At 37.3% G+C, this 27,408-nt stretch overlaps 1 protein-coding gene across 3 annotated transcripts in view; it reads left to right on the forward strand.

Moving 5' to 3' along the window:
• Positions 1 to 27,408, forward strand: part of LOC114025787 (syntaxin-17-like) — an 86,497-nt gene that overhangs the window by 3,517 nt on the left and 55,572 nt on the right. For all 3 annotated transcript variants that reach the window (XM_027839305.1, XM_027839303.1, XM_027839306.1), the window contains exons 2-3: positions 7,476 to 7,658; positions 13,701 to 13,766. In XM_027839305.1, the coding sequence (XP_027695106.1) occupies positions 7,533 to 7,658; positions 13,701 to 13,766 (192 nt within the window). In that variant the 5' untranslated portion in view covers positions 7,476 to 7,532. The remainder of the gene's footprint in view (positions 1 to 7,475; positions 7,659 to 13,700; positions 13,767 to 27,408) is intronic.

Below are 27,408 nucleotides of genomic sequence, written 5' to 3' on the forward strand. Positions count from 1 at the left end.
GTTGGTTATATCTATGACACACTTTGAAGGAAATAATAAAAGTATTTATGTAGTAGTGTCATTGTAATAAAGCCTCCTAAGTGGTTGCTTTATTGGAACAGACTCATTTGGATGTATTAGTTCTGATATGTTTATAAAAATCACTTATGTTACTTTAAATTTTTTCTTGTATATTATTATAATACTTTAGTATTTGCGTAGAGTCAAATTGAAAAGAAGTAGAAGACCATTAGCTCTCTTTTTGGTAGAAGTAGGGAACTTTGGATGTGGAACATTGCATAGACAATTAGATTTCGTTAATGTATTAGTTTTGCCGAAATACTTCTTTACCTCTTTTTTTATTCTTTATTACAAGGAATGGCTTGATAGAAGAGCAGGGAAAGGATATATTCAGACATTAGAAGTCCATGAGTATTAAGCAAGTACCATTTGCCAGGCACTGCGCTTGTTAGGATACAAAGACTCAAAAAAGAGAAAATAATCTCAAGATTATTTTACAAGAAGCTTATATTCTTTTACAAAGGAAGATAATGTACAAATAAACAATACCAATGTAAAATTTTACTTTAAATGAAAGACAGCATGTATTTCAGTCTTTAGTAATGTGAAGGTCAGATGAGGAAAGGCAATGATATGGAAATAATGACATCAATTCTGAATTCCCCCTACCTCAGGCCTTCATATCTTTAGCTGGGATGTACAAAGAAGTATAAGACAAAATCTTTGTAAAGACAGTCTCTGTACCTGGAGAGATCTAGTTTCACCTTTAGTGAATTAGTTTCCTTATCCAAAAGACAGAGAATAATACCTGTAGTATCTGTCAGGTCTATTGGGAAGCTAAAATAAGATAATGATGCATATAAAATACTTTACAATTCTTAAAATATTGTGCAGGTGTCAGTTTAAATAACTGATCTGGCTTTTCCAGGGCCCTTCTTGCCTTTCACCTGCTCTCCCTTCCAGTGTCTTTCTCCTGAAATTATCTTCTATCTGTTTTGTCTAACATTTTATGTACAACAGTTATTTACATATCCCCACTATTAAAAGTGAACTTCCAGGTGACAGAGCCAGTAGGGGCAGCTAGGTGAGGTAGTGGATAGAGCACCAGGCCTGGAGTCAGAAAGACCTGAGTTCAAATCCAACCTCAGGTATGTACTAGCTGTGTGACCCTGGGCAAGTCACTTAACCCTGTTTGCCTCAGTTTCCTCATCTGTAAAATGAGCTGGAGAAGGATATGGAAAACTACTTTAGTATCTTTGCCAAGAAAACCCCAGTTGGGGTCGTGAAGAGTTGAACATGACTGGAGCAACTGAACAATAAGAGTTAGCTTTTTCACCTATTTTAAACTGGCCCAAATTTTCACCAGCTAAGAATGTGTCTCCCATTTATCATGTTGTTGATAGGAAGCTAACTGCCCACTGCAGTATTGTTTTACCTAAAGTTGTCTTAGGATGGAATGATTAAAGATGTAGGTGAAACTTCTTAACTATACTAAGTACTCTTGAACTTGACCACTTTATAACTATTTCTATGGGAAAATACATCCAGAATACCAACTTGGTCCACTCCTGTCTCACCATTGCAGTGTAATCACAGTCTGATCCATCCCTCATTTCCCCTATATTTTGGGCAGGAGAATTTGGGGGAATAGCTAAAGAAATTATAGTATATAAAAGTAATGAAATATTATTGAGCTATAAGGAATGACAAAAAATAGTCCCTGCAATCAAGGAGCTTATGTCTTCTCGGGATAAACAACATACTGTATACATATATGAATAGAAATAAAAAATAATTCAGTGGAAGAAGCACTAGCAGCTGGAGAGGGTTAAGAAAAGCCTAATGTTGATAATAGTTGAGCTGAGTTCTGTGGGAAACACCAGATTTTGGGAGGTAGAGATAATGAAGAGATGTATTCCAGGAAAGGGGGACAGCCTGTACAAAGGTATGGAGATAGGAGTTAGAATATCTTCCTGAGAGGAATAGCGAGAAGGCCAATTTAACTGAACTGTAGAACACATATAGGGGAGTAAGCTTAGTTGTCTTAGGATGTGAAAGAAGCTTAGGAAGACAAGTTGAGGCCAAGTAGTGTAGGATTTTAAATGCCAAACAGAGGAATTTGAATTTGCCCTTAGAGGTAACAGGGAGTCGCTGGTAAAGGGGAACTATGTGATCAAACCTGTGCTTTAAGAATATCACTTTGACAGTTATGTGGCTAATCATCAGGTAGAAACCATTCTTTTTAAAAGACTGTCAGGGGCAGCTAGATGGTGCAGTGGATAGAGCACCAGCCCTGGAGTCAGGAGGACCTGAGTTCAAGTCCAGCCTCAGACACTTGACTCTTACTAGCAATGAGACCCTGGGCAAGTCACTTAACCCCATTGCCTAGTTAAAAAAAAAAAAAAAGATTGTCAGTAAAAGGAAAGAGCAAAATAGAATGAAAGCTAGAGGGATTAACAGGGTCAAGTAGGTTTTTATAAGGTGGGAGGGAACCTCGTAGGATAAGAGAGTTTAGAGTTGGAAAAAATCTTAGAGATCACTTAGTCCACACCTTCATTTTACATACAAGGAGACAGGCCTGTACTGGTAAAGTGATATGTTCAGGGCTGCACAGGGAGTCAGTAGCTAAGCCAGGATTCAAATCTGTGTATAATACTGTGCATGTCTTAAGGAAAAGGGATGAGCCACCAAAGAAATTTTAGAGTTTAGAGAAAGAAGGAATAAATGTGGGAGCAAAGGGTCCGCAAGATGTTGTGGAAAGAACAATGATTTTAGAGCCAGAAGACTCGAGTTCAAATCCCACCTTTACTACTTTATTACTTGTGTCACTATGAGCAAGTGATTTCACCTCTACTAGGTATTGGTTTCCTCTTTAATGAAATGAGTTACTAAGCATTCAGAAAAAGATGGAAATTAGATGGAGAAGTTAGCCTTAAAAAAGGATTAATAATTATTTTGCAACTAAATGTAAGGATGGGGTTTCATTGCAGCTTTTGTGGGGAATATGATAAGGAAACATCTAAAGATTAATGAATGAATTTCCCAGCAGCAATCAGAGCCTAGTTGATACTAAACAACATGAAGTTGTTGTAATAAGACTTCAGCCTATTTCCTCAGCAAGATTGTAACCAGCAGGTCTTAAAACTTCTCAGTGTTCTCCCATAGCACCTAGAACAATGATTGTTTAGACATTGTAATAGTAATTCTTTTTGATTGCTACACCTTCAGTTTTTCAAGCTGTCAACTTGATGTCTTAGCACTTTCTTGATGACTGTATCTCTAATTTTCCAAACAGGCATTTGACTTGCTGCCTTAGGACTCATTTTTATGTGCAAAACGTAGTGGTCCTTTGATAAAGTCCCTCAGTGCTTTATTGGGCTATACAGAAGATTCTGGGTTCTCAATGTCAGTTCCAGCACGGTGCATGCTGTAGCATATATTGTCAGGCTTCAAAGTGTAGCCCTAATGATGGACTGGAGATCTGGCTTCAGGCTTTCTAAATTCATTGAGTCTTAAAGTACAGTCTCAGAGTTAGAAGGAATCCTGGAGGTCTTAGTCTAACTGGTACTTAGGAGTCCACTCTACAGTGTACTGAACAAATAGGCATCTAGCCTTTGGTTAAGGATTGCTAGAGAAGGAGGAATCATAACCTCCTGAGCCAACAAATTATACTTTTGGATAGCTCTAATTGTTAGGAATTTTTTTCTTATCAAACCTAAAATTTGTCTCTTTGCAATTTCTACCCATTGGTCCTACTTTGCTCACTAGGCCCAAGTAGAACAAATCAAATCCCTCTTCTACATGACAGTTATCTAGAGAAATGGGGAGGAGTTATTTAATAAACTTTGCACCCACAAATTCCCATATTTTACTAACCCTGCCATGCTCCAAATATGGTGAGTTTGGGATCATCTAGATCAGGCCTGCATAACCACTGCAGGCCACTCATGTGGCAGCACGCCAAAGGATTTCCTCCACATGCAAAGGATGTTTTCCTGTACATTTTTCACAGGCTACCTGAAATCCTTTGGCAGCACAAGTGGCCCAAGGGCTGTAAGGGTCCCAAAGGCCTCGGGTTGTTCAGGCCTGACCTAGATATTAACTAAGAGAGCACCTGGAAGCTAAACCCCACTACTTAGATACAGTTTTTATAGAGATTCATCATTAGTCTAACTATAGGATGACAAGATTTTCAACCACAATTAAAACAAAGCTGGACAGAAAATATGACCTTGAGTCAGAAAGATATGAGTTCAAGTCTTGTCTGACATTGCTTTTTGAAACTGGACAAGTTATATCACTTACATGGACCTCAACTTTTCTGTGTCCTCTGTGATCCTTTTCAGCTTTAAATCTATGATTCTGATTGTCAAAGACCAATTACCACATCACAGAAGGATTACATTCTGAATCAGTGAAGGTCATACTCATATCGATGAAGTCACAGATCTTTGAAGTGTTTAAGCATAGTAGCTAGTCAATAATTTAGTAAGCATTTACTAAGGCTTACAGTATTCTACTAAGTGCGGGAGATACGAAAAGAGGAAGAAGACAGTCCTTGCCTTCAAGGAACTCTTGATTTAATGCAGAAGACAACCAACAAAAACCAAATATGTACAAGCAAGCTATATACAGGATAATTAGGAAATAATTAGAAGAGGGAAGGCATTAAAATTAAGAGGGGATGGGAAAGGCTTCCTATAGAAGATGGGACTTTAAGTTGGGTCTTAAAGGGAGCCAGGGAAGCCAATCAACAGAGGTAAGAAGGTAGAACATTCCAGGAATGGGGGACAGCCAGAAAGAATGCCTGGAGCTAAGAGGTGGAGTGTCTTGTTTGTGGAACAGCCAGGAGGCTGGTGTCAATGGATTGAAGGATAAATGGCAGGAAGTAAGGTGTAGTGTGGAGCCACTGGAATTTATTGAGTAAGGGGGTGATGTGTTCAGACCTGAACTTGAGGAAAATCACTTTAGTGGCTGAATGGAGGATGGATTGGCATCCAGAAAGACTTGAGGCAGGCAGACACACTAACAAGCTCTTGAAATAGTTAAGGTGCAAGGTGATAAGGGTCTGGCTACAGTGGTGGCAGCTTCAGAAAAGAGGAGTGTATTTAAGAGATGTTACAAAAGTGAATAGTGATAGGCTTTGGCAGCAGATTAGATGGGGAGGGGAAGATGGGGCTTGAGAGATAGTGATGAGTCAAGGCAAATACCTAGATTGTGAGCCTGGGAAACTGGGAAGATGGCATTGCCCTCGATAGTAATAGGAAGGGTTTGGGGGGGGATGATAATATATTCAGTTTTGAATATGTTGAATTTAAGATGTTTACTGGATATCCAGTTTGAGATGTCTAAAAGGCAGTTCAAGATGTGACACTAGAGATAAAAAACGTTAGGGCAGGATAGGTATATTTGCGAATCATCAGCAGAGATGATAATTCAAACCATAGGAGCTAATGAAATCACCAAGTTAAGTAGTATAGAAGGAGAAGATGATGAGGGCCCAGGACAGAGCTCTGAGGAACACCTACAGTTAGAGGACATGACTTGACACATGTGGATGATGATCTAGCAGAAGAGACTGAGAAGAAGCAGTCAGAGAGGTAGGAGGTGAGCCAGGAGAGAGTGGTGACTGAAAACCTAGAGAGAAAATATCATCAAAGAGAAAAGGATAATTAGTAGTGTCAAAAGCTGAAGAGAGGTCAAGGAGAATGAGGATTGAGAAAAAGCCATTGGTTGGGTTTGTTTGGGTTGTTGTTGCTTTTGGCGATTAAGAGACCATTGCCAACTTTGGAGAGGGAAAAAAATGTTGGTGAAATGATGAGGTCAGTAGCCAAATTGTAAGGACTTAAAGAAGAGAGTGAGAGGAAAGCGGAGGCACCTGTTGTAGATAACCTCTTCAAGTTTAGCCACAAAGGGTAGACGATATATAAAACAATAGTTATTGGCAATAGAAAGATCAAGTGAGGGTTTTTTCAGGATAGAGGAGTCATGGGCATGTTTGTAGGAAGTAGTGAAGGAGCCAGTAGAGAGGGAGAGATTGAAAATAAGTGAAAGTATGGGGATGACAGAGGGGGGCAATGTGTTGGAGGAGAAAGGGTGGAATGGGTTCTCTTTTGCAGGTAGAGGGGTTAGCCTTGGTAAGTTACAATGCCACTTCTTTATGTGAGAAGGAGCAAATAATGGCAGAAGGCATATGAGTGATACGAAATGAGGAAGAGTGGAGAAGAGAGAGCTCATGGCAAATGCCCTCAATTTTTATTTGTGAGATATGAGGCAAGATTCTTGGCTGACACGGTGGGGACAGGGGGAGCCATTGGAGGTTTGATAGGGATGAAAAGTTTTGGAAGAGCCTTTGTGGAGAGTGGGATAGTGAGTTGATGAGGGAAGTATAGTAGGATTGCTTAGCAGCAGTGAGGACCCAAGTGAGACTGTGTAACATAAATTTGTTATGGACTGAATCGTACTGGTTGCATGTTTTTTTCCACCTTAGTTCGACAGCATTTGTAAAAGTTAAAACAGTGAATGGTAGGAATGATCCAGGCTCGGGCTTGGCAGAGTGCGATCAGCAATATGGTAAAGGATCTAGAGACTCAAAGGAAGAGGAGAGTGTAGATTTGAACTGGTCAAAATGAGGAAAAGAGGAGAGAGTGGCTAATGCGGGGGTCGTGACTGGGGAAATAACTGAGGGATCAAGGAATTAGATGTCATGATATATACAAAGAGTAAGGGAAGGCAGAAGGAGAGGTGAAAAGCCAATAGATTATGGTCATTAAGGAGATTCTAGAATTTTTGAACTTGTAGGTGGTATGTTTGTGGGTGATGGTAAGGTCAAGGATATGACCCTCATTGAGTGTGGCTGGGGTAGAGGAGTAGGTAATGGGATGTGAATAGGTGATGGGATGTGAATAGGTGAAGGAACTAAGTGGTTAGCATGTATATAGTAGTTAATAAATACTTGTTTAATGAATGAATAATAACCTTTGTTTAATAACATAAAATTTTGTCTGTACGTTTATATACTATTTATAGAACATGTACAACTTTGCATGAGAAAGCTAGAAAAGTATCTGTTTATAAATGTGAGTGAAATGTTAGTGAATGTTAATGCAAATAGTTGCATTGTAGATGAAGAGAACCACCACAAAATTGTTATAGAAATCTTAACAGGAATTTCATTTTTGGAAACTTTTAACTACATGTAAGTTCTAAAGTATTTTTCAGCATATAGTTACATAATTGCCTTGTTATTGTCAGAAAGCGAAACATTTTGTTTTCTATGTTTGGTACAAAATATTGTTCCTCAGAAGTCTTAAGGGGTAGATTTTCACTTTGAGTTTTATTTACATTCAGTATTACATTTTCAATAAATGCCTTATACTTTATTTAGAGCATTATAAAGTAGGTTGGTTTTTTTTTTTTAAATTAAGTCATGGAAATTGATTAGCAAATGTGCTTAAATAAATATTTATTTTTAGGTTTTCCCATGTAAGTGGAGAAAGCAGTTTGGGCAAGTGGTGACACACTTCCACTTTATGATGTCTGAAGATGAAGAAAGAGTGAAATTGCGCCGTGTTGAGCCAGCTATCCAGAAATTCATTAAAGTGGTAATCCCAACAGACCTGGAAAGGTTGAGAAAACATCAGATAAATATTGAGAAGGTGAGCCCCTTCATTTTCTGTCATGAGGAAACAGTTACATAGGTTTACTTAATATTTATTGTGGATTTTAACTAAATTTGAAATATTAGATGAGATGCTTTGCTAAAACACCTGGCTCTTGTTGATTTAACAATGGGGTTTATTTTGTCTGTTGGTTTTTCTGCTCTGCAAATATGTCACTCATAGAGTATTTCTTTAGGAAAGGATATAGGGACATAGACTGTAGATTTTTTATTAGTCCATATTGATTTATTAGACTATTAGTAATTAAAATACAGAACCTATCCAAACATAACGTTTATACATTTTCTTGTACTGCAGTGGTAAGGAACAGCCATCTTGTTGTCTGAATTCAGCTCTAGGCTTAATTTTTTCTGTGTCTCAGCAAGTTTTTAGACTTGAGAGTCTAATAGTTAGCAACCCCTTTTTCTTCAGGAAAGATGATAAATAAAACTGTATATACATTTAAAATCAGTTGTTACCTCCTACAAGAGACCTTTTCTGATTTCCCAAGTTGTCAGTGCTCTCTCCATCCTCTAGAAATTCTTTGTATTTTGGGGCAGCTAGATGGTGCAGTGGGTACAGCACTGGCCTTCAAGTCAGGAGGACCTGAGTTCAAATCTAGCCTCAGACCAAACACTTCATACTTACTACCTGTGTGACCCTGGGCAAGTCACTTAACCCCAATGGCCTAAAAAAAAAATGCTTTGTATTTATTCTGTGTGTTCGTCTTATATATTTGTCTGTGCAAATATTGCATTTCTCCTCCCCAGGGATATATAGGATGTTTTGTTTTTGTCTTTCTATCCCCAGCACCTGGCATAGTTCATGGTACGTAGTAGATAATACATAAATTTAATTGATTGTTGATAATTAATAAATTTATTTTCATTGTTACAAAAGGATATCTTAATCTCATCATTTCATTCTGAAGCAGCATTTTAGAGAAGAAAAAGAGGTCTGAGACATATTGCCTAGAGGTGACTTTGGGGATGGAGGGAGAATAATTGATAGTGATAGCAAAATGAAGGAACTGGCAATAGTAGTAATGTCATGGAGTCCAAACTGGCCAGAGACTGGGTAGATAAGGAACTTCATGATTGGAGGGGATATCAGGTGGGACATTGATTATACTGGGTGGCCAGTGGTTGAGCAGCAGGAAAGTGGGGATGAAATGGAGGATGAGATCTTGAGGCAGAAACCTGAAAAAAGGTAGAGCCATCAGGCCCCATACAGACCAAGTAAAGATCCCTAAAATTCCTGCTGCATGTGGCCTAGAAGCATACCACCCCTTTAAAAGAAGAGGAAGAAACAAAACAAATCTTGTTCAGACAGATTGCCTAGAGTCCAGGGGTGGAGAATCTGTCTGTGGCCTCGAGGCCACATGTGGCCTTCTAGGGCCTCAAGTGTAGCCCTTTGACAGAATGCAAACTTCACAGAACAAATCCCCTTAATGAAAGGATTTGTTCTGTAAAACTTAGACTCAGTCAAAAGGCTACACTCAAGGACCTAGAAGGCCACATGTGGCCTTGAGGCCACAGGTTCCCCACCTCTGGCCTAGACCTTCCCAAGCATTCTGTTACCTTATACCTTGATTTGACTTTCTGACCTGGCTGTAATATCCATAGCTTGCATTGGTTTCTCCTGTTCTGACTTCTCCCATCTTGCCCTGTCAAAAGAGATCTACTTCTCTTTTTGACCTTGGACTCTGGAGCCTGTGTTTGTATTTCCTGATACAGCCCTCACTACAGTGTCTCTGGCAGTAGCGTTATTGCCTAGCCATAGTTATGTCCCTTTCCCTATCATTTTGACTTAAAATCATTTTCTTTCGTAGGCAGATAAAGGATCTCTGTCTTCCCTAGTACACAGCTGATGTGTGTTTGACTCTCTTTTCTACCTTTCCCCTCATTCTCTTCTCCCCCCCACCTCCGGTTGTTTGCTAAATAATGCTATATATGCCACAAATTAACTCTTCAGTTTTTGGAGACATTTGCCCACAAATGACAAACTAGGGGTTGTAGGGAACAGAAGTCATAAACTATTCAGGAGATATTTTCTGGCAGCGGGGGAGGGGGACCTCAGCTGCTTCAGAGGAAGGAATGAAGAGAGGTTCATTTTGGGGAATGTAATTGGGGAGAATACTAGGTGTAAGGCAAAGGACTAGGGAAAGAAACCTCAGGAGGTGTTGTGGAAAGCAGACTGAACAAGAAGGATAGCCTTTCTCCCTTTCTTTCCCCTTATATTTAATGCTATTTTCCTTCTTAATGTCTTTCCCTCTTATAGTCCCTCAGTTCCTCATTCTTTCAATTCCTTTTGAGCTAAATCTTTCAGTCTTTTGTAGGAAGTTTACTTTGCTTTATTATTATGTTCCAGTATTTGTGAAATTACAGAAAGTCTCCAAATAATATAGCATATGCACTGTATATGTATAGTTTCAAAGTAAGCACTTAGTTTCAATGCTAGCATATAATACTTGACTGCAATTTACTTCATGTCCCTGGTCATTTGGTCTTTTTCCAGAGATGGTTTCTGGTCTTCATCTAATACAGCGCCTTATACATAATAGGTCTTCAGATAATTGTTTAATTATTTAATGGATTATGACTTTCCATCTGTACAGAATTAAGCAGCACATTTTAAAGGTATGTTTTATATGTGTGTGTATGTATACGTATATGCATAAAGAAGTTTAACTAGAGTACAGTTCACTGTGGGCAAAGAGAAAATATTGAGGACCCTAGAAATCAGACAATGACTTACTTTCAAAAGAACACATTGTTGGAGAAAGCCAAGTGTTGAAAGATAAAATATTTATTATATTGAACATCAGCCACCTGATTTTATTCTAAAAAAAAATACAGAATAAATTGGAGGAAAGCTTTAATTAAATCACCCTATATCTGTAGAAAACAGTGAAAGCAATGTACTGTGAACACCTGGAGCTCTCTGTCATAGGATCATCACCATTAGCTTATATTACATACCATAATGTATATTAAAATTAACTTATCCAGGCAAGAATTTATGAGATAATTTCTTTTCAGCAGACAATTTTGTCTTTCAAAAAGTAAAAGAAAGAATAAGGGGATCTGTTTGGACCTAATTTTAACCAACAGTAAAGAAAGAATAGGTTGGTGAAGTGGAAACAGTTGGAGCCTTAGAGAAATATGACTGTGCCATGTTTTAGTTAGTAATAGCTGAGGAGGAGAATGAATAAATAGGCATACTTTAGACAAGCTGATTTCAGACAGTTCAGAGAAAAGATAGGTATAATATCATAGGCTGAGATGCCAAAAAGAAAGATGATTGAGGAAAATGGTAGGTTTTCAAGTGAAATTCTGACGACACAATAAAAATATTGTCTCAGTAAGAAAAGGAGATATTCTTAAAAGACCCATGTTGTTGCAGTGGGAGATCTATGATAAGCTTGGATTTTAAAAGGACATGTTCAAAAGATGGAAGCAGGTACATATAACCAACAATAAAAATTTAAAAACAAACAAACTAGTATAGCCTATAAGAATAAGGTCAAGGAGGCCTGAAGCCCAGAATGAACTTAGGTTTGACCGAAAAAGAAAGTGTAAACAACAAAATGGCAAAATGCTATCTTTGGATATTTGAAGAGCTAACAGGTAAAAAAGAGATTAGACATGATATACATACACACATATATATATGACATATATACATTAGACATTATATATGTATATCACATACATACACACACACATGTGCATGCAGCACAGACACACACAGGAGGAGAGGGATTGCTACAGAAAGAAAAGGAGAACTGAGACTGATTGTTGGAAGGGAGGCACAATTTGGTTTAATGTAAGAAAAAACTTTCTAGTAACCAGAGCTATCCAAAAAGAGAGTGTATAAAACATGGAGGAAGATTTGGAGTATCAAGTATCAAGTGAACCTCATTTTTACTTAAAACATTTAAACATACATATATATGTACACGTATGTACAAACACACAATTTAATATAGAAATACGTTAACTCAAGAACTAGACTTTCTTGATTATGTTATTTGTATAAGTTTTTGTTTTTTTTCCCTTTCTCAATCAGTTGGGGAAGTAAGGGGTAAGAGGGCTTAGCAATAGTGCTGCCTTCCAAAAAGTGGGCCATTGGAACACTTAAAAATGCACAGAGGAGAACAGAATAAAGTTCTGTTTTCTTTTTTTTAATCTTTTAAATCTTTTAAAAAATACTTATTTTTAACCTTTTAAATTTTGAGTTCCAAATTCTGTCTCCTTCCAACCCCTCCCCCATCCACTGAGAAGGAGAGCAATATATCAGTTATACATATGAAATCATGTAAAACATATTTCCATGTTAGCCATGTTAAAAAATAAAGAAAAATAAAGTAAAAAAAAGTACACTTCACTTTACACTCAGAGTTCATCAGTTCTCTCTCTGGGGGTGCACAGCATTTTTCATCATGGGTCCTTTGGAATTGTCTTGGATCATTGTATTGATCAGAGTAGAAGGGGGACAGTTTTGAAAGTAGTGTATGGAATTTCCTGTGTACTTCAAAAAAAATAATATAAGCAGTGTGAAATAGAGATGGACAATTTCCTATATACAATCCTTTTTGTATTTCTGACTGTGAATATGCAAAATGTACTTTTTTGGTGTTTGAACTTAGAATAAAAAAATTAAAACAAAATAAAGTACATAAACTCTACAAAAAAGTACTTGTTAGAGGTAGTTGCTGGGGCTTGATATTGGCACCGAGATGCATTAGATAGTGAATCTGTACCTGTTATGAAAAAGGCCCCTGACTAATAAGGCCCAGATGAATTTTGGCAGCATAACTCTATATTGGACAAGTTCTACATGATTTCCTGACTTTCTCCATCATTTCAGGAGCAAGTACCGACATTGTTTCTTGTTCCACTTAATTTATTTTTTTGTTTTGTTCATTTACTAATATTACAATGATGTTTGCTATTTCCATTGTAAATATGTGCTATTTCAGCAACATTGTGGATTAAATAAGCTTTTGTGGACTAACCTGGAACCTAAGCATCATTCAGAATTTTTTTCTTGGGGAAAAATTATTCTAAGTTCTAAACTTGAACTTTTGGAACACAAAACCTTTGTAAGTTGGTAACTTCCTGTGTCTAGACTCTTAACGATGAGAACAGATAAATGATTCCTGCAGCTCACTAATAGTGTATGGTTTTTCTCCATTGTGCAGCAGTTTATGTCTTATGTATGTGTCACAGAAAGACTGTTGAAGAACTTACTTAATCACAGTGGAACAATACCTTGACTGACTGGTAGTCAGGCTATAAACATTTATTAAAAGCTCACTTAGTGTAGTACTGGGCACTGTGCTACTAAGCATTGGAGATACAAAGAAAGGTATAAGATAGTCTTAGCACTCGAGGAGCTCACAGTCCATTTGGGGAAATGACATATAATCAACTATGTACAAACATGCTAAATATTGGATGCATTGAAAAAATCAACAGAGAAAAAGCATGAGAATCAAGTGGGATTGACAAAGACTTCATTCAGGACAGTTACACTTCACTAGTTTGTTTTGTAACTTTACCTGTATCTCTGAGCACCTTAGTTTTCTCATCTGCAAAGTGAGGGTGTGGGATTAGATGAGTTTAAGGTTTCTTTTAGCTCTGAATTTGTGATCTTGTCATCTCCAAGTTAACTCCTTTGCTCTATCTCCCTTCCTCAAAGCTCACACAGATCTCAAGCAAGGCCTGTAGATCTCAATTGTGGCCTGTAGCTTCCACTTCCCTTCTCTGCTTCTCGAGAAATGTGTACTGTCCCTAGAGTACTACTAGTAGTTGTAATAAATTGGAGAAATAACTTAATTTGCTTCTGAAATAGCGTATAGGATCTCAGGCCCAAGCATAGTTCTCTTATAGCAAAGGTCTAAAGCCATACCCTAGAGAAAAAAAATCATCTTAAAGAAGGACATTATTACTGAAAATTTCAGAACCTGAAGGAATTTCTTGAATCCTAAGGATGAAAAATTGCATTTTTTTGGTATTTTTTTTCTTTGTGTAGTATCAGCGATGCAGACTCTGGGACCGGTTGCACGAAGAGCATATCCATGCAGGACGGACAGTTCAGGTAAGGATATTAAACTGTATGTGTTGAATCTACAAAAAATTAAAAAATAATAATTTATTTTTGGTGAGGTAGTTATAAGAATCACACAACTGTTTCATCTTTTTATCATAAAGGCATTATAAAATGTTGCTTCCATCCTAAGGATGAAAATAAAGCTAATCCCTCTAAATTGTACTGCTAATAGCCCAAACTAAGAAGTAGTTTATTTTTAGCTGTTACTGCCTAGGCAAATATAAAAGATCATTTTAGGGTTTTGCCTTTCTCTTTTTGTCACATTATTTAGATGCATATAAAAAAGTTATTTATGAAGCTAATCCTTTGGTCAAAGTTATTTCTCACACAGTCTGTGGTTTATGAAATGGGTAATTGTATTATGTCAATTATTAGCAAACAGAGATCCCTTTGTCATAGTCATGCCTTTGTACTGTTGAGAAGATGTCACTGATATAGCTTAAAATTTTGAGAAGCTTTTATTTCTCAACAAAAGCCTGTTTAATTCATCAGTTGATCCATATAAAGATCTCGGTATAATTTTTTATATTTTTGGTTTTATGAGACTTCCATTAGAAAACATCTAAAATAATATGTGTATTGTGGATTGGGGCAGTTTTTTTACTTCCAAAATCTTGGAAGGGACTTCTGAAGTCATCTGGTCCAAACTAAACTTAAACAGGAATTCCCTCCATGTCTTCTCCAGCAAGTGATAATCCAGTGTTCACTGGAAGGTACCTAGCAAGAAGGAACTCTGTTTCCCAAAAAATTCTGTTTCACTTCTGGATAGCTCTAATATTAAGAAGTTTTCCTATCAACTTCTATTTACTGCTCCTACTTTTGCCCTGTGAGGTCAAGGAGAATTAATTTTAACTTATTTTTTTTCCCAATCAGCAAGCATTTTATTTTTTCTTCCTGTGCTGAGAAAAAGAAAAAAGGGGAAGAAAAACCTTTGTAACAAATACGCATATTTGAGCAAAACAAATCTCATATTGACCATGGCCAGAATTGTGTCTCACAGAATGAATTTTTTAAAATAAATTTTTGTTGATATCTTCTGTTTTTTTTAATCATTTAAATTTCCCCTTGTATTCCATCTCCCTCCCCTCCCAGAAAGCCATTCCTTATAGCAAGTAACTTTAAAAAAAAAAAAGAAAGAAAAGAAAAAAGAGAAAAGAAATCCACAAAACCAATCAGTATATCAAAAAAAACTGACAATATATGAAATATTATACACACAAGGACTCACCCCCTCTACAAAGGAATAAAGGAAAATGTTTTCTCATATCTCTTCTTTGGAGTCAAACTTATTCCTTGCAATTTTGCAATATGCATTTTCGATCATCTTGTAGGGGTTCTTTTCATTTACATTGTTGAGGCAGCAAGCATGGAAAGTAGTACTTGAAATGAGGAAAACCTGAGTATGAATCCTATCTCAGACACTTATTAAGTATATTACCCTGGGCAAGTCACCTAATTTCTTTGTGGCTCTGTTTCATCATCTGTAAAATGGGGATAATGATAGCACAATTTTCTGGGTTGTTGTGAGAATCATATGGACAAACTTTAAAATGCTATATAAATGCTAGCTATTATTATTATTGTTGTCATTGTGTGTATTATTTTCTTGATTCTGCCAAGTAGAGGGAATTTAATCCTTCTTCCACATGACAGCCCTTCAAACACTTGAAGACAGCTAATCTAAGATAATGAAAATTAGTAGGCTAAGCATATGTATTTTGTTCAACTAAACCTTTTGTGGCATATTTTCACCACCCTACCACAGATGTATACAAAGATAGTAATAACCTGGATCTTTCTATCACTCACAAGTGTTCTGCCTCTATGTTTTGAACTCTAAAATTTTCTTAATCATTCTGCCTCTCTCTTTGCCTTGCAACCCTAAATCCTGTTCTTTGTCCTTACTATGATTTCTCATCCCTCAGTTCTTTTCCAGGCCATCACCCCTGCACAGGATATACACCACTTCACCCCTTGATGAGCCGTAGTTCAACTATACACTGTTCTCTTCTCTGAAATCCCTTGTCCCCTCATCCTATCACTGGTCTTGCCCTGCCAAGCCTCACCTTGCATTATTCCTATTATTTTTTTCTTCCTCTGCTGGGAAAAAGAAAAAAAGAAAAAAACCTTTGTAGCAAATATGCATATTCAAGCAAAACAAATCCCTTATTGACTATGGCCAGAATAGTGTCTCACAGAATTAATTTTTAAAAATAAAATTGCCTTCATTCCTACTCATGTGCTACTGAACAAAGCTGGAGAAAATCATGAAACTGTGTCATTGGCTCTATTACAAACTTGTTTACATAATTACAAATGGGCCCTCACTGTGGCAAAACAATCCTTTTATACCTCCTTAATAGATTCATTATCCTATGCGCCCCAGTGCCTTTTCCAGACTTTTTCATCCTTCTTCAAACCTTCCATGGCTCCCCCTTTCCTCCAATCTTCTCAGCTGAAAATATTACCTAATATTTCACTGAAAAAATTAAGGCCATTCTACAAACCTCTTTATATTATTATTTCCTCCCCCTCATCTAACATCACTCAGTTTTCCACCACTATCTCCTCCTTTATCCCTGTCTTACATGAAGAGGTAGCCCTTCTCCTAATCCTGCTATGTAACAAATAATCCCATTCTGTCCCATCTTCTTTTTCAGATTGTCCCTCAATCATCCTCACTAATCTTTAGTCTCTCTCTGTCTACTGATTGCTTACCTACTTCCTACAAATATGCCTGCATCTCCTTCCTCAAAAAACCCTCACTTGATCCATCCATCTCTACTATCTATCATCCCATATCTCTTTTTCCTTTTGTGGCTGATCCCCTTGAAGAGTTTATAATCAGTGCTTTCATTTCTTTTACCAAATCTAATGAAGATTTTATCAATTTTCAGTCTCTTAGACCTCATGGTAGCCTCTGATCCTTTGAACACCCTCTTCTCCTTCATACTTTCTTATCTCTAGGTTTTCATATCATTGCTCTCTCCTGGTTTCCCTCCTACCTGTCTGACTATTCGTCTTCATTCTCCTTTGATAGATCTTCATCCACTAACTGTAAGTTCCCCTTAAGCCTCTATCCAGCACCCTCTTTTCTTCTCTCTGTATACTACATCACCTGGTGATCTCATGCATACCCATTTGTTTAATTATCTCTATGCAGATGATTCCCAGATCTACTTATCCAGCCCTACCCTCTCTCTCAATCTCCTGTCTCAAATCTCAGTTGTTTTTCTCAAACCATATGTCCTATAGACATCTTAAACTAAGCTTATCCAAAACTTAATTTGTTATCTTTCCCCCAAAGTCCTCCCCTCTTCCAGATTTTCATATTACTATCAATAGCACCATCATCATCCTTCCATTCACTCAGGCTCACACATAGGGGATCTTACTTGACTCCTTACTCTCTCACCTGCAATTATGTAATCTGTTGTGAAGTCCTGCCAATTTTACCTTCATAACATCTATCATCTATTCTCCCTTCTGTTCTCTGACATTGTACTGGCATGGATCCACTATTGTAGCACCACCCTAGTGCTCGCCCTTATCACTTCATGCCCAGACATTTTCTTAATGTAGCTTTCTGGTTGGTCTCCCTGCCTCAAGTCTCTCCCTACTCTAGTCCTTCCTCTGCGCAGCTGTCAAATTGATCTTTCTAAAGTGCAGGTCTGACCATGTCACCTCTCCCCAACATCAGCTCAATAAACTCCAGTGTCTCCCTGTCATCTCCAGGATTAAATATAAAATCCCTTATTTGGTTTTTAAAGTTCTTTACAACCTGACCCACTCCTACTTTTTCATCCTCTTTATCGCTTACTCCCCATATATACTCTGTGATACAATGACACTAGCTTCTTTGTTGTTCCTTGCACAAAACATGTGTCTCCCAACCATAGGCATTGTCACTGGCTCTCCCTATGCCTGGAATTCTTTTCCTTATCATCTCTGTCTCCTGGCATCCCTTGCTTCCTTCAACTTCCAGCTAAAATCCCATTGTGAGAATATCATAGGTGAGGTGCCACGAAGGAACAGAACTCATTGTACTTCCCACCAAACTCACCCTTCTTATGAATTTCCTTATTTCTATCAAAAGCACTACCATTCTTCTAGTGCCACCACACGTTCACGACCTTGGTGTCCTTGTATTTGTATTCTCAGTGCTTTGCACAGTGCCTGGCACATAATAGGTGCTTAATAAATGCTTGTTGCCTGATTGGTTGATCCTCCTCTGTATCGAAACTATATTTTCAATATTTTTCCTAATATGCTTCGACAACTGAACAAAGTGCTCAAATGTGGTCTGACCAGGAACAGTACACTAGAAATAAAACTTCTCCCATTTGGTGTACATATCCTTTTCTTATTATAACTTGAGATCAACTTTGTTTGGTTATGTTGTACTGTTGATTTCTGTTTACCTTGAAGTCCTCCAGAAAACTCTAGATCTTTTATACAGCAAAAATTATCTGCCCATATTACCTTTGCTGTCTTGGATTTATACCAAAGTAGATCTCAGACTTAGTCCCCCCAGACTCAAAGAGGTAAGGAGTCACTCTGAATCTGCTGAGCCTTTTAGCTAGCTGTGAGAGAAGTGGTTATTAATAACTAATATCTTGGGGAGATTCAGAGTGCTCCCCTTCTTCCAAATTTCAGACTTTTTTTTTTAAAAGTTCAGTCTCTTGAAGGACATTACTTGAATTAACTCTCCTTATCTTGGTCAGACCTCACTGAGCACTCCCATGCCCAAGGAGAGGTGTACATCAGCAAAACAGGAGATCTTAGACCTATGAGGGGAATCTCAATGGGGACAGGTACAAATTGGCAGCTTTGTCTCCCACTACCCAATTCCAAGTCATAGATCCAGTGCATACTGAAAGGGAGACCTGTGCAGAGTAGGGAGAGTCTGAGCAGTGTATGGAGAAAGGAAGAAGTTCAGAAGCAAGCAGCAGCAATGTTGTGGGTCAGACTCCAGAGCACTGTCTTACTTCCAGCATCTAGCCCAGCCTGCAGAGGAATAACCAAGGCAGGAATCCCAGACCAAAGGGAAGCCTATAATTTGCTACTGTGAAGCAACAGACTTTCCAGCTGACTGACAGGGTCCAAGTCTAGCAGCAATCAGCTCTTCCTTAGACCCATACTCAGGTCTGCAGAGCTCAGACCAGGAGGGCAGCAATAAGACCTTGCCATGAATTAGACCTCTTAATGGGCACAGAAAGCTTAAAGGTCCCTGAGATCCTAGAATAACACAACACTCTATACCCCAAGAAAGCAGCAACAACAGTCCTAGTCCAGACCTTCCCTCCAGAAATACTAAAGAGCTCAGACCTAACATCAAGTCTGAAAGAATGAGCAAATTTAAAATAAAAAAAAAAAGAATCACATCATGAATAGCTGTTATGGTGGCAAGGCAGCTCAAGACACAAACCCAAAAGAGAATGGCTCCAAAACATCTACTTGCAAAGCTTTGGAGAAATACAAAGATTAGGCAAAAATCAACTAGAATTCCTAGAAGAAATGAGGCAAGAGTTTAAAAAAGAGTTAAAAATGTTTTTGTTTTTGTTTTTTTTATAAATGAAATAAGAGCACTTTGGGGGGGAGTGGAAGAGAATTTAAAGTTATGGAAGTAAGAATTGGAAAGGGAATTAAGTTTGGCACAAGAGGTACAAAACCTTGTCCAAACAACAAACGCCCTAAAAATTTGAATGAACCAAATAGAAGCCAGGGGCTCTGAGGTAACAAGAAATATTAAAAACAAAGTTAACAGACTGGGAGGAAAATGTAAGATATCTCATAGCAAAAACAAGTGACACAGAAAACAGAACAAGGAGAGAAAAAAATTCACAGGAACATTATAGCCAAAATCCAGAGTTTCCAGGTAAAAAAAAATTTTACATATGTGTGTGTGTGTATGCATGTATGTATGTGTGTATACATGTATGTATGTATGTATACCATAAGCAGCCAGAAAGAAAGAATTCAAATACTGAGGAGCCAAAAATCAGGATCATACGCAATTTAGCAGCCACTATTGTAAAGGAACAAAGAACTTGAAATACATTATTCCAGAAGTCAAAGAATATGGGCTTCCAGCCAAGAATGACTTACTCAGCAAAATTGAGTATAATGCTACAGGGGAGAAATGGACCCTTAATGAAATAAGGGACTTCCACGCACTCGTGGTAAAAAGATCAGAGCTCCAGAGAAACTTTGAAGTTCAAACACAAGAGTGAAGAGAAACATAAAAAGGTAAACATGAATAAACAATGATAAAGGACTAGATAAGGATTAACTGCTTACATTCCAATAAGGGAGATGATGCCTATATCCCCTCTGAACTCTATCATCATCAGGGCTCATAGAGAGAGTCCAATTAAACAGAGCCTGAGAGTGGTTCTGCTTTATCTTGAGAATGGAGGAAAAAGACACTGGGGGATAGGAGAGATGGACAAGAAGGAAAAGTAAGGTTAGGGGAAATTATGTTGTGTTTAAGTACACATCAGTGCAAACTAGGAGGGGGCAAGAAGGGCAGTGGCTGATACTTGAAATATACTCACATCTACAGTGGTCAAAAAGAGAAAGAATATACACACAGTTGAGTACAGAAGTAATTTCAACAGGGAAATAGTGTAAGGGTAAAGGAATGAAAGAGGTTTAAAGAGATGGCAGGTTCAAGGAAGGATTAATCCGAAGCAAAACAAACTAAGGAGGTATAGAAATATTTAGAACTCTTTTTCAGGTGTCAAAGAATGAGAATATAAGGGGATGCTAGTAAATTGGGGAATGGATGAATAAGTTGTAGTATATAAATGTAATGGGATACTGTTATGCTGAGCTCTTTACCATTCCAGAGGACTAATGATGAAACGTGCTACCCAGGTCTTGATAGAGAGGTAAAGGACTCAGAATGCAGAATGAGACAAAGCTTTTTTGGACATAGCCAAAGTAGAAATTTGTTTTGATTGACTACTCAAGTTTGTAACGGGGGGAAAAATAATTATTGGACCACCTAAAAACTGTGACGAAAAAGATACAGAGATAGGAGATAGAGTGCCATGTGTAAGGAAAAGCGAGGAGATCAATCTGGGTCGATTACAAAGTACAAGAAAGGGAGTAATGAATAACAGATTTGGAAAGGTAATTTGGGACCAAGTTGTGAGGGACTTTAGAAAACAAACAGAAATTCATATCTGATCCTAAAGGTAATAGGGAGCCATTAGGGTTTATTGAATAAGAGAGTGGCATGCTCAGACCTGTGCTTTAGGAATATGTATTATTTAGCAGTTGTGTGGAGGATGGATTGGAATTGGGAGACTCTGAAGACTGGGAGACCAGTTAGATGTGTATTGCAGTAGTCCAGGTAAAAGATGATGGGCCTAAACAAGGGTGATTCTCCTTCCGCTTTCCTGACTGCTCCTTCTTGGTCTCACATGCTGAATCGTCATCTATGTTATGCACCCTAACTGTGGAATGACACTGTCCTGGGTCTCCTTTTTTTCCTCTGTACTCTTTCATGATAACTTCATTAGCTCCTGAGTTAAATTATAATCTATTCAGATGACTCCCAGATTTATATATCCAACCTCATTATTTCTCCTGAACGCTAGTCTCGCATCACCAGCTAATTGGACATCCTCTAAATGGATGTTAGAAACTGATTGTTCTTCATAGCATATAAAAAGACATACTAGTGTCTAAGTAAGTTTTACAGTGCAATGAGAAACAGTATTCTGTGATACTTCAGAATGTTCCTGTACAACTAATATGAATAAAAACTTGTCATCTTAAGAGTATCACTGAGATTTTGTGAATGGGACTTATAACTTTAAGTTTACATTGTTAATTATCAGTACTCTATGTATCAAATACATAGTTGATACATAATACTTGCTAAATGAATGTTGGATAAGTGATAGTATCAAACTTCCTTTCCTTTGATATCTATTCCTTATTTTTGTGATTGAACTAATGATTCTTATTTGCATTATTTATTCTGCTTTTTGATGTTTAAAAGACAAGTGAAAGTATTGTTATGCTGGTATTAGTGCACTAGAATAAGTATTTTACCTTGATATGAGTAAAACACTGTCTAGATCTTTATTTTAAATTAAATACTTACGGCTCTGGAACGCCAATAAATTATATGGTATCTAGAATGTGTTTGCTCTAAACTGTTTAAACATTTACTAACAGACTTGCATTGTTTGTCTGCAAAAAGAAATCAGATTAATTATTGTGATACCAAATGTTCTCTACAGCACACTTTGCTCTCAAAATTATGTGTTTTAAAAGTACATTAGGAATCCATAAGTCAATATTGACCCAAGGCATCCACTGCAGGTTTTAGACAAATATATGCACAGCCACTCTACATTTAATCTCTAGGCACATAATAAGCTATTTTCCAGAAATTTCAATTAACACAGAATAATTACTTCTTGATGATTATAGAAATATGATCAAGTGTAGATATGTATAAATTCATATATTTTATTCTTATAAATTAAATGAAATTTAAGAAAATTTAACACTGTTGGAATGATCCTGACATTTGTCATCTGTAATAACAGAATTTTTTAAAAAGCCCTGTGTTGATGACTAATAGGAGAATTTATTCAAATCTGTTTTTAATGTAGACTTTATAGGAGGCATTACAGAAGCCTTCCCTGGTCCTGCTTAATACTAGTGCCTTCTGTCTGAGATTATCTCCAATTTTATCCTGTATATATCTTGTTTGTACACAGTTGTTTTCATGTTGGCTCCTCTATTAGATTATAAGGTCCTTGAGGACAGAGACTGTTTGGGGGACTATTTTCACTTTTCTTTGGATTCTCAATGCTTGACACAGTACCTAGCACATAGAAGTCATTTAATAAATGCCTTATGCCTATTAAATTTATCAAGAGATTAGAACCTCCTAAATTTTAACTAACGTTGACTTGAAGACATATTGCTTTGTGTAGCACTTCCAAACTATAGCTTCTCACCAGCTTCCTTCTCAGTCAGCTAGGGTAAGATATTAAGATAATGGCAAGAGATTATATAAATTAGACACATTTTAAATTCTTGGGTACCTTCATTCATTTAGCCATTGAATATCTTCCCTTTGACTGGCACCATCTTCATATAAGGACATAAAAGGACTATGTAAATCTTGATATAAAGAAGATATAATGTAGATAGTTCTCCTGGAACATCTATACACTAAGCATTATTTTCTCTGGAGAGAACTTTATCCTGTATTTCCAGGAACTATGTTTCTTTTTTTTCCTTTAATTTAAAAACAATTTCAAGTAGGAGTATTTTTAAAAAATAGTTTGCCCCCTCAATCCCTCCTCCCCCAACTTAAGCAAATTAAATTTAAAAACAAATTCCTCAATACTTCTCTACGTAACCCAGCAAAACAAACCCCTACATTAGCCATGTCTGAATATTGTATATATCTTTCTGCTTTTTAAGTTCTTCATCTTAAGATGAAATGGTCTGTTTCATTAATCGGTCAACATTTATTAAACACTACTATGTGCCCCACACAGTGCTAAGTTCTGGGGACACAAAAAAGAGGCAAACAACAGTTCCTGATCTCAGGAATCTTAAAATCCAGTTCTAAAGTCATTCAAAGTTGTTTTTCTTTAAAATATTGTAATCATTGTATAAATTGTTCTACTTCTGCGATTTTGTCCTGCATAAGTTCATAAAGATCTTAATTTTCTCTAGAATTGTCTATTTCACCATGTCTTATGGCACAGTAATTTCTATTACATTCATTTAACACAATTTGTTTAGCCAGTCCCCATAGAAGGATACCCTCTTAGTGTCCAAATTTTGACTACCATGAAAAAAGCTGCTAGAGATAGTTTTGTACATATATATCTTTTTCCTCTTTCTGTGTTTCTTTGAAGAGGTTAGACCTACAAGAAATTATCTTTTAATGTATGCTTTCATCTTTCCTTCAGAGGGCAGTCCTAAAGGACGATCTAGTAGGTATTTTGGAAACTTGCAAAGGTGATCTATTTGGCTTTCTTTTCTTTTTTTTTCTTTTTAAGGCAGTTGGAGTTAAGTGACTTGCCCAGGGTCACACAGCTATTAAGTGTCACGTGTTTGGTCTGAGGCCAGATTTGAACTCGGGTACTCCTGACTTCAGGTCCAGTGCTCTATCCACTGTGCCACCTAACTGCCCCTATTTGGCTTTCTTTCACAGTAAGCGTTCATTAAATACCTAATGTGGGCATAACACTAGGTGCTGGCCAAGATACATAGTTTGGTTAAGGTATGTTTCTTGTTATCATAGAGCGCAGAATGCACTAAGCAGAAGTATTTTTTTTTCAATTACAAACATTTGTACGTGAAAAATGTGTAAGAAAGATACAAGCACAATATTTTATGAGATCCAAAGATGGAAAGATCATTATCATCTGAGGGAATTATGAAAATTTTCATAGATGAAATATTTCATTTGGGCGTTAAAGGATGGATAAGAATTCAGTAGGAAGAGAAGAGGGATTTCTCAGTATAGGGAAAGTGAGAAAAGGCGTGAAAACAAAATTTGAGGTTGTGTATGGGGAGTAGTTAATAGTCAGATTTGGCTAGAACAGAGGTGTCACACACCTTGGCCTGTGGCCTGAAACAGACTAAGATGTAATTAGGGATATTTAACAAAATAAAAACACGAGAACATAAATAGCAATCCATATGTTCTTGTTTTATAACAAACAAAAAAATAGAACATAGAACTACATGAAATATGTGATGTTCTTAGTCAGTGTACTATTGGCAGGGATTCTTATGTACGCTCACCGACCCTATTTCTTTTTGAGTTTGACACCACTGGGCTAGCATTATGGTGAGCACGGTCAAATTATGGAGGGAATTGAGTGATCCGTTAAGGATTCTGAACTTTTTTTAGTAAGTAATAGAGAGCCATTGAAGGGCTTTGATCAGAGTGTTGAAGTGACCAAAACTATGTGCATTTCTTCAATACTTCAAGACTGTAATTTTTTGTACTTCCTCCTTCCAGTGAGTAACTCTAAAATTTAGTAAATGGTCTTCAAGAGTTTTGGTGGCCTAAAAATGCATCACCCTTTGTTCTATGCTGGCAATAAACCTCTTCAAATTAAACTAGTCTGGACTTTGAACAATGGACATGCAGTCCATCACTGGGCCCATGCTTAAAACCTTTCTAACTTAACAGGATCTGTCAAAGCTTGCGTTTCACTAGTATAGCTTTCAAAAACCCAAGGTCACCTCCACACCATGATGAGGCATCAGAGTAATACTAGCTAGAAGAGTCTGGCTAAACTTTGGTCCCATGATTTTATTTGCAGTTGAATATAATGCATAAAGAAATTTAATCTGGCAGTTGTATTAAAGATGTATTAAAGAGGGAAGACAGAGGAGATATGAAATGGAAAGAATGGTGTTCCGTTTGACAAAAATAGGGCACTTGAGAGGGAGAGTTAGTTTTGGAAAGAAAAAACGAGTTCATCTTTGAACTTTCATTAACTCTCAATTGACCAGATTTAACATGGTTTGGGCTCCTAATTCCTATCTCGTTAGAGTAGGTAATTCTTTCATTTGCTTTAAACAGGCTTAATGATATATTATCCATTTATTCTCAAGACTGTACTGTTCTCTCACTAATGTGCCATTCCTAGTAGAATCTTTTGGGAAGATGTGATCCTAGAAGATTAGACTAATCTCATGTCCCCCTACCTTCCTTTTGGTTCTAGTCCTTTTCTGTTTAGTCACTTCTTATATTGTACTGCTGCTGCTTGGTAGGTATTAGTTCACTCCAAAACTGTGAAATAAGTACATGTACTACCAATGGAAAAGATTCTTGCATCAAAGAAACAAAAATAGATATTTCTCTGTCAGAAATGACAAACAGAAAATCCTTAGAATTTTGAGGGTTTGATTTGCTGACCTCTAAACCCTTTGATTCATGTATATTACAGTACAGTATGCTTTCCTGGTCATACTTTCGTATTTGTTTTGGCAATTCTTTAGATATTGTCTTAGATTTGGGGATGTTTTTATAAAATCTTAGAATCTCAAGAGTTGGAAGGACTTCAGTGGCCATCTATTTGAACCCATATCCCAAAACAAACATCCTGCAAGTTTTCATTTGTTTTTTGCCAAAAGACCTCCAGTGATAGGAAGCCCACTACCTCGTAAGTCAGCCTGTTCCACTTTGGAGTAGCTTTAATTAAAGCTATTAGGAGGTTTATTTTTTTCCTAGTTTCAAAAATAGATTTGTCTCTGCAACTTCCACCCATTGCTCCTAGTTCCTTCTTCTAGTGATAAACAAGACCGAGTCTAATGCCTCTCTGCATGAGAGCCCTTGATATATTTGAAACTATTATCTTCCCTGAGCCTTCTCTTTTCAGGACCAAAAATGCCCCCTTCATTCAATTGTCCTTCATATGGTATAGATTCAAAGCATTTGACCTTCTTAGTTGCCTTCCTGCTTATCAGCATCCTTTCTAACTGTGGTGTCCAAACCTGAAATTGTCCAGATGTTGCCTGACCAGGGCAGAATGCAGAGATATCATCTCTTTATTCCTGGAAACTGTGCCTTTCAGCATAGCCCAAGATTGCATTAACTTTTTGGGCTGCCATATCATCCTGTTGATTCATATTCAGTTCATGATTCACTAAACCTCTCTAGATCTTTTTCAGACAAACTGCAGTCTAACCGTGGCACCCCCACCCCCATCTTGTACTTCTGAAGTCTTTTTTTTTTAAATTCAAATACAAGATTTCACATTTATTCCAGTGAAAACTCAACCTTCAACAAGAAGCCTTTCCTGATCCCCTTTACTCTAGTGCCATCTCTATGTTGATTATCTTCAGTCTGTCCTGTATATATTTTGTTTGTACATAGTTGTTTTTATGTTATCTCCCCCATTACACTGTGGGACCTTGAGAGCAGTGACAGTTTTTTGCCTTTCTTTTGTCCCCAGTGCTTAATACAGGGCCCAGTACATAGTAGATACTTAATACATGCTTACTGACTGACTTTCTTCCTACTTTCTTAATCTTGTTTTTTGTTTTTTTGATGAGACAATTGGGGTTAAGTGACCTGCCCAGAATCACACAGCTAGTAAGTGTTATGTGTCTGAGGCTGGATTTGAACTCGAGTCCTCCTGATTCTAGGGCCAGTGCTCTATTCTTTGTGCCACCTAGCTAGCTGCTCCTCTACTCTTTTAATCTTAAACAAGTTACCTCTCTGGGCTTCAGTTTTCTCATCTGTAAAATGAGAGAGTTAGATTCAGTGACCTCTGGGTCCTTTCTAGCTCAAAATCCTCTAAGCTTATGTTTCTATAAAGTTCAATTATTCCATGTTATAGCCTTTCTCTACTTATGTCCCAGGACTATTGTGAGCAAAGTTCTTTGCGGTCCTTAAAGAGCCATATAAATGTGGGTTGTTAACTTGTTACATTATTATATTCATTTCTGGCATTCACACCATGTGAAGGGTGAAAGAATTTAGAGGGTCTCTGGAGAACTAAAGAGTCAGGCTTAGAAAGTATACCCTGTGGTGAAAGATGCTCAACAACAAACATTGAACATAGAGTTAAAAGACCATAGTTCTGGTCCTGGCTCTGCAACTGACTGGTCTTGTGGCTTG

This window comes from Vombatus ursinus, unplaced genomic scaffold (genome assembly GCF_900497805.2).
Source record: "Vombatus ursinus unplaced genomic scaffold, bare-nosed wombat genome assembly UNPS02014832.1, whole genome shotgun sequence".
NCBI lineage: Eukaryota > Metazoa > Chordata > Mammalia > Diprotodontia > Vombatidae > Vombatus > Vombatus ursinus.